At 45.2% G+C, this 13081-nt stretch overlaps 1 protein-coding gene across 4 annotated transcripts in view; it reads right to left on the bottom strand.

The window, feature by feature from the left end:
• Window positions 1-13081, bottom strand: part of LOC134354699 (regulator of G-protein signaling 8-like) — a 49824-nt gene that overhangs the window by 31785 nt on the left and 4958 nt on the right. For 2 of the 4 annotated variants that reach the window (XM_063063840.1, XM_063063839.1), the window contains one exon: window positions 9497-9722. The exons of the other annotated variants lie outside the window; for them this stretch is intronic. In XM_063063840.1, the coding sequence (XP_062919910.1) occupies window positions 9497-9583 (87 nt within the window). In that variant the 5' untranslated portion in view covers window positions 9584-9722. The remainder of the gene's footprint in view (window positions 1-9496; window positions 9723-13081) is intronic. 4 annotated transcript variants of the gene reach the window in all.

Raw genomic sequence — 13081 nt, forward strand, 5'->3', positions numbered from 1 at the left:
CAAACACCAGAAAGAACCCAGCACTCTTATCTCCACAAAATCCTCCAAATCCACAGGTAGGATAAGTGAAAAGAATGTCACTCCCCTCTTCAAGGACAACATCCCCAGTGTTGGGGTTCTTATTACATCCAATTGGCTCATTTGAGCAAGTCTTGTTATCCACATCTGACACCAGACTCCAAAATAGACACTATTTCCAGCTCTAACATGGAAAGTGCTGCTGGAGAAGACAGTTCTACACTGTTCTCAAAGCCTCCATGAAGCAATGCAACTTTTGGAAATCCAGTTCGTGACCACTTAAGATGGAGAAGACACGTTGGGTATAGAAACATAGAAAACCTACAGCACAATACAGGCCCTTCGGCCCACAATGCTGTGCCGAACATGTACTTACTTTCGAAATTACCTAGGGTTACTCATAGCCCTCTATTTTCCTAAGCTCCATGTACCTATCCAGGAGTCTCTTAAAAGACCCTGTGGTATCCGCCTCCACCACGGTCGCCAGCAACCCATTCCATGCACTCACCACACTCTGTGTAAAAAAACTTACCCCTGACATCTCCTCTGTACCTCCTTCCAAGCACCTTAAACCTGTGCCCTCTCGTGCTAGCCATTTCAGCCCTGGGAAAAAGCCTCTGATTATCCACACGATCAATGCCTCTCATCATCTTATACACCTCAATCAGGTCATCTCTCGTCCTCCATCACTCCAAGGAAAAAAGGCCGAGTTCACTCAACCTGTTCTCATAAGGCATGCTCCCCAATGCAGGCAACATCCTTGTAAATCTCCTCTGCACCCTTTCTATGGCTTCCACATCCTTTCTATAGTGAGGTGACCAGAACTCAGCACAGTACTCCAAGTGGAGTCTGATCAGGGTCCTATATAGCTGCAACACTACCTCTCGGCTCCTAAACTCAACCCCGTGATTGATGAAGGCCAATGCACCGTATGCCTTCTTAACCACAGAGTCACCTATGCAGCAGCCTTGAGTGTCCTAGGGACTTGGACCCCAAGATCCCTCTGATCCTCCACACTGCCAAGAGTCTTACCATTAATACTATATTCTGTCATCATATTTGACCTACCAAAATTAATTAAATGCCTAATTTAACAGATTATTTTGCCTACACAAATACCCATTCCCCTTCATTATCTGCATAATCATGTGCCAATTTAAGAGCCTCTGAACATCTCCATTGTTTTTGCTTCCACCAACACCCCTGATAGCACGTACCAGCCTAGCCAGAGTTTTATAAACCTGCAATATAACTTCCTAATGAACTCAATATTTCAACTAATTAAAGCAAGCATTCCATGTGCCATCTTTGCCACTCTATTAACCTGCACAGGCACTGTCAGGAGGTCATGGACTTGGACCCCAGAATCCTTCTGTACATTCACATTGTTAAGAGTCTTGCTATTAACTGTACACTCATCCTTTGCATTTCATTTCCCAAAGTGCAACACCTCCCACTTGGCCAGATTAAACTAATTCTGCAATTATATCTCTATATCTGCAATAGATATGCACCCCACTATATCCTTTGCCAGTTTTTTCTACTATCCTCAGCACCACCAATATTTGTGTCATCTGTGAACTTACAAACTCACCCATCCATGGTTTCATCCAGGTCATTTATATATGTCACAGACAGCAGAGGTCCCAGTACAGATTTCTGTGGAGCATTACTGGTCATCCATCTCCAGCCAGAGTAAGTCCCATTGACTACTACCTTCTGAAATCTATGGACAAGCCAATTCTTAATCCAAATGGCTGTGGTTCTAGCACCAACCCAACATTAGCCCAAGTCACTGTGAGTCCCATGCATCTAAAACTTCTTGCTGAGTATCCTATTAGAGGCTTTGTCAAACGCCTTACTAAAATCCATGTAGACACCATCCATGGCTCTACCTTCATTAACCACCTTCATCACCCACTCAAAAAACTGTCACGTTAGTAAGACATAACTTGCTTCACACTGGATTAAATCCCAACTTTTGGAAATCCAGTTTATGACCACTTAAGACGGAGAAGACGCATTGGGGGTGGAAACATAGAAAACCTACAGCACAATACAGGTCCTTTGGCCCACAATGCTGTGCCGAACATGTACTTATTTTCGAAATTACCTCGGGTTACTCATAGCCCTCTATTTTTCTAAGCTCCGTGTACCCATCCAGGAGACCCTTAAAAGATCTTATCGTATCCACCACCACCACTTTTGCCAGCAGCCCATTCCAGGCACTCACCACTCTCTGCATAAAAAAACTTACCCTTGACATCTCCTCTGTACCTACTTCCAAGCACCTTAAAACCGTGCCCTCTTGTGTTAGCCATTTTAGCCCTTGGAAAAAGCCTCTGACTATCCACACGATCAATGCCTCTCATCTTATACACCTCTATCAAGTCACCTCTCATCCTCCACTGCTCCAAGGAGAAAAGACCGATCTACAGTTTCTGAGTAACAGAGCATAGAAACATGTGAGGAGGACTGTAATAGACTTAATGAGATTTAGATTGGCTAGTGAAATGGTCAGGTAGTTGGGAAACTCGAGTCTCTTCATTGGGAGCACGCAGAGGCCCAGCATAAATGCAGCCCAAACTACCCTCCCACTTGCTCCACTAGTCACCCTCTGCACCACCTGTGGCAGAGTCTGAGAGACCCATCTTGGTCTCATCAACTACCTTGGAACCCACAAAGCCAGAGAGAGGGATCAGGTCATCCTTGACTCCAAAGGGATAAACTCAGGTGAAGGCTGATACCTGTCAAGAGAGGGACACATCCCTGATGACTAACTCAGCTCATATTGGAAAAATGACCAATTGAGTGAGAAACACATGGACTACATATACCCATGGAACTATGATGATAGAATCGTTTAAATAAAGCATTTAATTTGGATTAAAATAGCAATTCTGCATGAAATTGGTTGAAACATTTAGATATTTTTAGAATTGCTTATGATGAAATCCATGACCACTGGACATGATTGAAAGCTCAATGAATATGCATGATTTCCCTTATGATTCCAATCACAGAGTTTGTCTTCACAAACCACCATGCCCAGTGTTGAAGAAGGGGAGGCATGTTGCCTTATTGGTGCCTTATCACACCATTGTGCTTCAGAGAAAAGAGTTAAAAGGAAAAACTCTCTAAGTAGGTGTCAGGAGATGTAAAGGAGGCAAAAGCAGAGCAACGGAGACAATTCAGCGATAAAATGATAGTTTAGTTTTAGTCTGCAAAAATAACAAGCCTTGAGGAGCCACAGAACAAGCGAGAACAGATACTAAATGCCACAGGCAACAAGGTAACTGCAGGCTATGAGCAACTGGTTGAGGCTGGCTGGCTCGATGAGTGAGCAAGGACTGTGGAGGAGAGTTGGGTTTAAATAGGCTTCAGGTGATCAAATGGAAATGAGCAACAGTTGTATCCTGTCAGCTGGATGGAAACTGGGAGGTGCCTGCTTGTGCAGGCCTGACAGGACCACTCCTTCCCCTTAATGGAGACAAAAATGGCCCAGGGCGATCTGGATGGAATTCCACAATGAGCAATGGATCCAAGATAAAACTGAGACCTCTCCTCTGGGACGTTCCCTTCCCAGTTGACCACGTAGTGTACATCATATCGATGACAATGTGAATCCATCAATTAGTGAACCATATACACTGGACCATCTTCCAGCATACAAAGTTACAGAGGTGCAAGCTCAATTGAGATGAGTGACCCATAGACACAGGCTTGAGACAGGACATGTGGAAGGTGGGTGTCATCCTGAGGGTAGGTGGCAACTGGAGATGGTAAGTAACTGGATTGATGTGATGGGTAATCTTGAAGAGAAAAATGAACCAGGGCAAGAGCTTGCCGGAGTCAATGCACAGGGGCAGATCTTGGGTAGACAACCAGACAAAGTCCCTTGGATGGAATAGTCTTGCTGAGCACTGCCAGTGGTTGGTGTGACAGCTGTAGGTGTGGTTGCAGCTAGGATGGCCCTCCATGCCTTCTTCCAAGCACCCTGCCAGTGGCGAACCAGGGCCCTGGTGACACAGGACCTCCACCACTGGTTTCTCCACAGGAAACAAAGGGGTTAGTAGCCATGAAGCTCTTCAAAAGGTGATAAACCCGTGGCAGAGAAGTTGTGTAGACTGTGGGACAACTCAGCCCAGGGCTGATCCTTCTTTGAGGAAGGATTAGAGATGGTGAATCATTGGAGAACCTTCTCAATTTGCTCATTGGCTGTATCTGACAGCTGGTCTCTGAGGGGCAGAGGAGGGAGCAGAAGGCTCACCAGAAATGAGTGACGAATTGTGTGGCCCCGGCAAACAGTGGAGGTGAACTATAGAAAGTGCACATTGCTGAGGTGAACTATAGGAAGTGTTGGAGAACCAGGTCTTCTGTCTCAGTGGCTGGTGGAAGTTTGGGAAGGGTAATGAAATGAGGAGTCTTGGAGAACCAGTCCGGCACTGCCATGATCACTATGGCCCTTTGGAAAGTGGCAAACCCTGTGAAATCCGTGGTGATGTGGGACCACAGGTGTCGAGGGACCAATAGGATACCAGAGGGCCGCTGGCTGGAGGATGGGCCTGGGCACATTGACCAGTAGGCAATGGCGACCTGCATCATGGTAGGCCACCAGAACCGGTGTCACAGAAAACCCAGAGTCCATTGTGTGTCTGGATGGCCAGAGAGGGGTGAGGAGTGGGTTCCCTGGAGTGCCACAGAGTGCACGGTCGTCAAGTGTGTTGGCCAGAGCAGGCTTGTGCTGTAGGGCCCGGCCGATCAGGTTCTTAAGAACCAGAGAAAGTATGATCCGCAGCAGCAGACCAGGAGTTATCTGTGAGGTAGGAGATTTGGTAAGGGAGATGAGAGGAGCAGTAATTTAGCTGAAGCTGTTGATGATTGGCAGTAGAAGTTGAACAGGCCCAAAAAGCTCTGCAGCTGTTGGAGGGAGCACAGTTGGGGCCATTCAACGACGCCGCGCAATTTCTCTGAGTCAGTGGCTATGCCTTGGGGTGAAAGGACATAACCCAGGAAGGAAATGACTGGGGTGTGTGAACTGGCATTCTTCTAACTTGCAGTACAGTTGGTTTTCGAGGAGATTGTAAAGGACTAAATGGGCATGAAAGATGTGGCCTTGGGGGTCGTTGAGAAAGATGAAGATGCCTTCGAGGTAGACTAACACATACCTGTGTAGCATGCTACGGAGTATCTTGTTAATGAAAGCTTGGAAAATTGCTGGACTGTGTAACGTCTGAAAGGCATCACCAAATATTCAGTAGTGTCCGGTGGGTGTTATGAATGCCATCTTACGATCGTCCCCCTGGCAGATAGGAATCAGGTTGTACACACCCCGTAGATGCAGTTTGGTGAAGATCTGGGCTCTGTGGAGTGTTTCAAATGCACTATCCATCAAGGAGAGAGGATAACGGTTCCTAATACTGATTTTGTTCAATCCAGGGTCGTTGATGCAGGGATGGAGGCCCCCATCTTTCTTTTTGACAAAGAAGAATCCTGCACCGGCTGAGTAGTGAGATGATAAAGTAACGCCATGCTGTATCTCTTCAGTGATATAGTCATTCACGGCTTCTATCTCAGGAAGGGAGATGGAAAACAGATGACCTCAGAAGGCGTGGTGTCCAGGAGGAGATCAATCGCACAGTCATGTAGTCTGTGAGGTGGCAAGGAGCTGGTTTCCCTTCTACTGGTGTTCCTGTGGGAGATTGGTCAGGTCGAGGGTTTCCTCCATTTCCTCAGATTTACAGCGTGAAGTCAACCGAGGGTGCAGGCAGGTGAGTCCCAAATTAAGCAGTGAACTGGAGGACCAGGGAAAGTGAGGGCTGTGAGTGGAGAGCCAGGGGTAGTCCAAGATGGGGGAAGTGTTGGGTGAGGTGATAAAGAGGGAGTAGGTGGACTTGTGGTTCTCTCCAGTGTCCACGTGCACAGCTGTGTGCATGCTCTGACCTTCCCAGACTCCAAGGGATGTCCGTCAATGGCCTTGATGTGGAAGGGGGGAGTGATTGGTTCAGTAGTGAGTCCAAGCTGCACACACACAGTTCAGTCAGAAAGTTGCCTGCTGTGCCAGAATCCACCGGAGCCTCCTGTGTACACAGAACTATCAGGGATGTGGGGGAGGAAGGCGACAGTGAGTCGGGCTATGGTGTTGGAACAAGGGGCCGGGGGATCTTACCAGATAGAAGGCCCCTCCTCTCTACCTGGTGGTGCTGTTTCCTGGATGCAGTGGGCATCTGTTGCATGGGTGATGGGCTGTTCTGCAGTAAGCACATCAGTTGTTTCTCCACCAACGCTCACACTCTTGGGGTTAAGGGAACTCTCCCTAACTGCATGGGTTCTGTGTTCATTGCTGATGAGGGTCCTGCAGCTTGAATTGGTTCTGGGAATGGAACTGGGGTTCTGGCTGGTGATCTGGAGGGTCGTTCCATAAGACACTATTCAATATGGAGGGCCAGAGTGATGAGGCTTTCGAGGTTGCTGGGCATCTCCCAGGTAGACAGCTCATCTTTCAAGCACTCCGAGAAGCTGTGACGGTAATGTGCCAGCAGACCTTCCGCATTCCAGCTGCACTCTGCTGCAGGGGTCTGGAATTTCTCAGTGTAATCCAGCACCAAACGTGAGGCTTAACGCAGGCACAGTATCCAAACCACTGCCTCCCTTCCACTTCCCAGCTGGTTGAAAACATGGTACAAATCAGTGGTGAATTCCTCAGATTTATTGCAACCGGTAGTTTTATTGTCCCAGTTAATAGTAGCCCAGGTGAGAGCTCGCCCAGTCATGAAAGAGATGACGAAGGCAATCTTGGCTCAGTCCATAGAGTACAGAGGTGGCTGGAGCTCAAACTGGGACAGGAAATTGCGGCATCGGGCTGGGGATCCATTGAAGCATTCGGGCACCAGCATCTGGTGTTCTGGCGGAGGAAGTTGACTGGCATGGGGTTGCTGTACTGAGATGGAAGGTTGGTTGAGAGTGGCGAGCAGATGGTCAATGGTTTGCAGCTGCTTCTGGAACGTGCCCTCGTGTTGGTGGATGACACCCTCTCGCTGAGCAAACTCCGCTGGGTCAACCATCGGCTTACCCATCCTCTCAGGGAATGTCGAGGAGGCTTGACCCAAAAGCAGAGCAGTGGAGATGATTCAGCAACGAACAACAACTTTATTAATAGACTGTGAAAATAACAAGCTATCGGGAGCCAAAAAATGAGAGAGAACAAATGCTAAACACCACAGGCAACAAGGTAACTGAAGGCTACGAGCAACCAGTTGGGGCTGGCTGATTCGATGGGAAAACCAGGACTGTGGATGAGAGCTGGGTTTAAATAGGCTGCAGGTGATGAACTGGAATCAAGTGGTAAAATAACTCCTGTTAACTGGGTGAAAACTGTGAGGTGCCTGCTTGTGCAGGCCTGGCAGTAGGGGCATATACAGGGCGGCTGCTGTGTATGTTGTATCAAACAATTCTGACAAAACAAACAACCTTTTATCCATTGAATAATTCAGTAACATGGTGGAGTGCACACAAAACGCTGGAGGGACGCAAACAGTCAGGGAGCATTCGTGGAAATAAACAAACAGTTGACATTTTGGACCAAAACCCTCCTTCAGGACTGAAAAGGAAGGAGGAACATGTCAGAATGAAAAGGTGGGGGGAGGGGAAGGAGGACTAGCCAGAAGGTGGTAGGTGAATCTGAGTGTGTGAGAAAGGTAAAGGGCTGGAGAAGAAGGATCTACCATGAAAGGAAAGTTGACCATAGAAGAAAGGGAAGGAGAAGAGGACCCGGGGGAAGTGACAGTCAGGTGAGAAAAGTTAGGAGGCGAGAGTGGGAATAGAAGTGGGGAGGGGGAGGGAAATTTTTTTAACTGGAAGGAGAAATCGATATTCATGCCATCAGGTTGGAGGCTACACAGACAAAATATAAGGTGTCACTCCTTCACCCTGGCACAAGAGGAGGCCGTAGACTGACATATTGGAATGGGAATGTGAGGAGACAGATGTGGAAGCCAGATCTGGAACAAGATGGTGACAAAGGCAAGCTCCCAGGAAGGATATACGGCTGTGAAGGGCAGCAGAGATCACAGCAAGGGAGCAGTGAGAGAGGTCTTCACTGAACTCCTGTGGAAGAGAAGATTTAAACTTCTTCAGGGTAGGCATCCCTTGAAGAGTCTTCTCAGAGGAGCAGCAGATCAAAAACAATGCTTGAAAAAAGATGTTGGAAATCCAAAGCAAAGCACACACAAACTGCTAGAGGAACTCAGCAGGTCAGGCAGCATCCATGGAATGCCTGATTAAAAAGACATTGGCCAAATATGTTTCAGACCATAGACGTTCATTTATTTGCACTCTTTGATTCATTTGTTTGGGCACTTAAAAGCTAAATAATGAGGATTTTGTTTCTTATTGTTTCTATATAAATGGAAGGAAAGAAATTTACTACCCACCCTTGCTCTGTGTTTGAAAGGAGAAGCAAACATGCTCTCTTCATGAGGAAATGCCAACATTTCAGTTCTTGCTGCATTACTGTAGCCATGTGCATTTATTCAATACAATGTTATTACTGTATATATGCTGTTGTTTTGTAAGTCTCATCCACACATGCTGTGGAACTGTGGGTTAGAGGATCTCAGGCTGCAAGCCCAAATGTGGCAGCCATACGGAGATTAATTTATATGAGCTTTAAGTAATGTAGCTGAACCTTATATGATCTGTGGCTTGCTGATTTTGTTGGTTCTTCTGGTGATAAGTTCTTTTGGATTTGCTCTGTGAACAGATGGGCAGATGGGTATGAGCAGCCCTGGAGCCTCAGCAGCTATTCATGACCCCGCATGGCTGTCTCTTCCTGTTACCTCTTAATGCCTTTGGTTAACAAGAGTGCCTCCATCCCAGATGTAAAATGAATAACAGACCCCTTTTCAGAGGGCACATCAGGATTCCCATGATGCATCAGTATTCAAAGACCCAGCAGTAAGTTTGAGGCTGCAATCCACTGTCTGTCCTGATGTTCTTCACACTTTATTCCTATGCTCTTGTACCCTGCTGCATCTGCTGGTCCTGCTTCCTCTGATGTTGCCAATGCTTCTGCTGTGATAAAGCAGGACTTGCAGGAAACCCGAAGACTAAATCATATTTAGCTCCAGTCACTTCATTACACAGAGCTAATTCCACTTCCATTTTTTTTAAAAGAGTAACTGTCTTTACGCTTTTGCCGTTGACACTCGACCTGTGTGATCAGGAATACTATGGTCATTGGGCTAATGGTGATAGAGTACAAGAGTTTGAATTAGGAACGAAGGGAGACCATTTAACCCATTGAGCCTGCTCCACTATTCAGTAACGTCAGGGCTGATCTGACTGCAAGCTCAATTTCATATGACTGCCCTACATAATAGCCTTCCAACCCTTGCTCGTCTTAAACATATTCAAAGACCACTATACTTTAAGGAAGAGAATTCCACAGACTCACAGAGAGAAAAAAAATTGACCTCACCTTTGTCTCTGTGGGCCACTCCGAGTTCTTGATTCTCCCACAAAAAGAAACGTGCTCTCCACCCCACCTATTCCTGATTTGCAGCATGGCTTCACTCAAAGCTTGCAGCTGAACACGAGGACATTTTCAAACGCGGCTAATTGAATTTCCCCACGAGGGAAGAAGTGCACGGTGCAGATGTGCCACTCTAACAAGCCAACTGTGAATTTACACAGCATAGTGTTGCCTAGATGATGTAATTGTTGTTAATGTTTGTTGGAACGACAGTGAGATCTTAGTTGATACACGAACACAAAAGAAACCACAGTGAACCCATTACTTTTTTTGCACTACTCATTTAATTTGCTATATATATATATATATATATAAGTATAGCTAACGTCATTCACAGTTTTTACATTATTATGTATTACATTATACTGCTGCTGCATAAACAACAAATTTCATGACATGGGCTGGTGATATTAAACCTGATTCTGATTCTGCAATATAACATTTCTGAGGATCAAACATTTTATTAATAAGAGGTCATATTTATTGACCGGTGTCATTCATTTCTAAGTATGGAAAGAAATGCACAGTCTTTATGCTCCACTTGAAAATTAGTAGAGGATAATGATCTCGGCAATTAAGCCTGACTTTTGAATGATGCACAAGTATCCTGTCCTGGCACCTTTTAGTTCTCATCTTTTCATTGTGTTCTGAGCACTGGAAGACTGGTTTCCTTTGGAGATGTTTTGTTGTGGTCTACCCTAGTCCTTTGTGCTCCCATGTTGAGAAACAGTGCAATACCAATGTGATTGCTCACTAGTGTGGCCCCAAAAGGAATTGCATGTGCTGAACAGTGACAAATGACTTTCCCCTCAGTATAAATCTTTCCTTTTCTCCGAGGCCAAATTAAGCAGCAAGTTGTGGAAGGAGCCACTCAATCATGGCTGAGTGTTTTTAGAAGGATGCCAGCCATTCACATCATTAGTCATCTAACAATTTCCTAATTATTTCACTCAGGAACTCCATGGCCTAAACCTTCTGTATTGGAAAGAGGTGAAATACCTTGCAAGTTGCTTTTTAATGCCGCTTTTATTTAAATTGCTGAGCATTTTCTTCATGCATAACTGCAAGCTGTTGATTAGTAAGATTAGCACAACTGTTGTGTTCTCAGATATTTGAAACAGAGACCTATTGCCCAGAAGGAGAATGGTGTATAACTGTAGTCTTCATATAATAAGAAGGATGCCGTGACATGGCGTAGGAGGCAGGCGAAGGAAGATAAATCACAAGAACATATCAAAGCTAGGAGAAAATAATTAATGGGAAATGCTGAAAGGGGTTGAGGCTCCTTTCTTTCAAAAAGAAATGCTTAGAACTACAACGAAAGTCAATATGGAATGAAGGGATTAACATATGAGGAGCTTTTGGCAGCTTTGGGCCTATACTCACTGGAATTTTGAAGAATGAGGGGGGGAAACTCAATGAAACCTACCAAATGTTGAAAGGACTAGATAGGATGGACATGGAGAAGTTGTCTCCTATGGTGGGGGTATCGAGAACTGGAGGCACAGCCTCAAAACTGAGGGGTGACCTTTTAGAACAGGGGTAAGGAGGAATTTTTTTTTTTAGCTACAGAGTAGTGAATCTGTGGAATGCTCTGCCACAGACCGAGGTGGAGGCCAAGTCCATGGGTATACTTAAGGCGGAAGCTGAAAGTTTCCTGATCGGACAGGGCATCAAAGGATATGGCGAGAAGGCAGGTGTATGGGGGTTGAGTGGGATCTAGGATCAGCCATGATGGAATGGCGGAGAAGACTCGATGGACTGAATGGCCTAATTCTGCTCCTATGCCTTATCGTCTTATAGTCTTAAGTGCGACATAGGAGTAGGTCACATTGTTGTCTGTTCTGTAATTCATTTCTCTGGAGGAATAATACAAGTAGAGAACAATTACTGATGCTCCTGTACGGCAACGTTTGGGGCTATCGACTGCGGGTGTATTTCCAGTAGTAAAGGTAATGAAAGTCTTCTTAGGATAGAAATACAGAAGTAGTTTTCATGTTTGCAGAGTCCAAACTTAAATGGCACATTGATGGTCACTGGTAAATCGAATGGAGAACTTGAGGGATCCTTTACTCAAAGTGTGGCAAGAATGTGCGAAGTGCAACCACTTGATGACATTGAAGCGGAGGGGAGAGGTGCAGGTGGAGGAGGGAAACACAATGTGGAGAAATGAATGGAAGCATCTACTGATAGGAAGGGGTGGAAATGGAGGAATAGGAGGAGGCTTGAGAGGAAGAATAAGCTTTCGCTGGACCAGATGACATGTTTCTCTGCTGCCAACTTGTAACTTGAGGGAATCCTCAGGCAGAACATATACTAGGAAATTATTTGATGATTCAGGAAGTGGCACGATTGGAATATATTACACCCTAAGTTGATTGACAGCTTTCACGTGGACAGAATATTTCCGCTTGCGGGAGAACCTAGAATGAATTAGTCATAGAATCACAAATTGATACAGCAGGAAAACAGGCCCTTCAGCCCATCTCCTGTGTGGACCCATTTACAATAATCCTGCGTTAATCCTTTTTTTTCACTCTCCGCACAAACTCATCAACTCATGTCAGGAAGGATGAAGTGTTGAGAGATATTGGTAAACATTAAGGTGGAAGGTGTGTAAATCCCCAGGGTCTGATGTGACCTATCAAAGGACACTAGGTTAAGCAGTTGAGGAGATTGCTGGGTCTCTCACAGAGCTTTGTTCAACACATGTGAGGAAAGCTCATATTGTTCCCCTATTCAAAAAAGGGATAAACCAGGACATTACAAGGAGTGAGCTTTGCATCAATACTAAGAAAATTATTGGAAGCAAATTCTAAGAAAAAGGTTTTTGTTTATGAAAATGCAGAAACTGATTAGGAGTCAATGGGGTTTTGTGCAAGGCAAAGCCTGTCTCACAAATCTGATAGAGTTTTTGAAAATTGATGATAATACAGTAAATGTGGTTTATGTGGACTTTAGAAAGGCTTTTGGCAGAGTCCCACGTACAGGTCTGCAAAGTCTCAATCCAGAAGATTAGGACGCAAAATGTGTCAGAACACTGGATTCAAAACTGGCTCAGTAATAAGAGGCAGAGCATAGTGATCAAGGGATATTTTTCTTACTGGAGATCAGTAACTAGATGGTGTACCACAGGGTTAATGCTGGGACCAGATACTTGGATACGAATGCAGGTGAACTGATCAGTATGTTTGTTGACGAAACAAAAATTTTTGGAGGAGTAAATAGAAAGAAGAGTTTGAAAGGATACAAAGCGATACCAATCAGTTGGAAAATTGGGTGGAATGGTGGCAGATGAAATTTAATCCAGACAATTTTGAGTTAAAGCATTCTGAATATCAAATATTAACATGATATATAGAGTAAATGCTAGGGTCTTCAGGTTAGTTGATGTACAGATGGACTTGGTACATAGCTCCCTGAGCGAGGCAACATAACTAAGTGGATGGTGAAGAAGGCTTTGGCGAGTTTCCCTTCAGAGGCTGAAGTTTGAGTATAAGAGATGGGATGTTGTGTTGCAGATGTACAAAA

This window comes from Mobula hypostoma, chromosome 12 (genome assembly GCF_963921235.1).
Source record: "Mobula hypostoma chromosome 12, sMobHyp1.1, whole genome shotgun sequence".
In the NCBI taxonomy this organism is placed as follows: Eukaryota; Metazoa; Chordata; class Chondrichthyes; order Myliobatiformes; family Myliobatidae; genus Mobula; species Mobula hypostoma.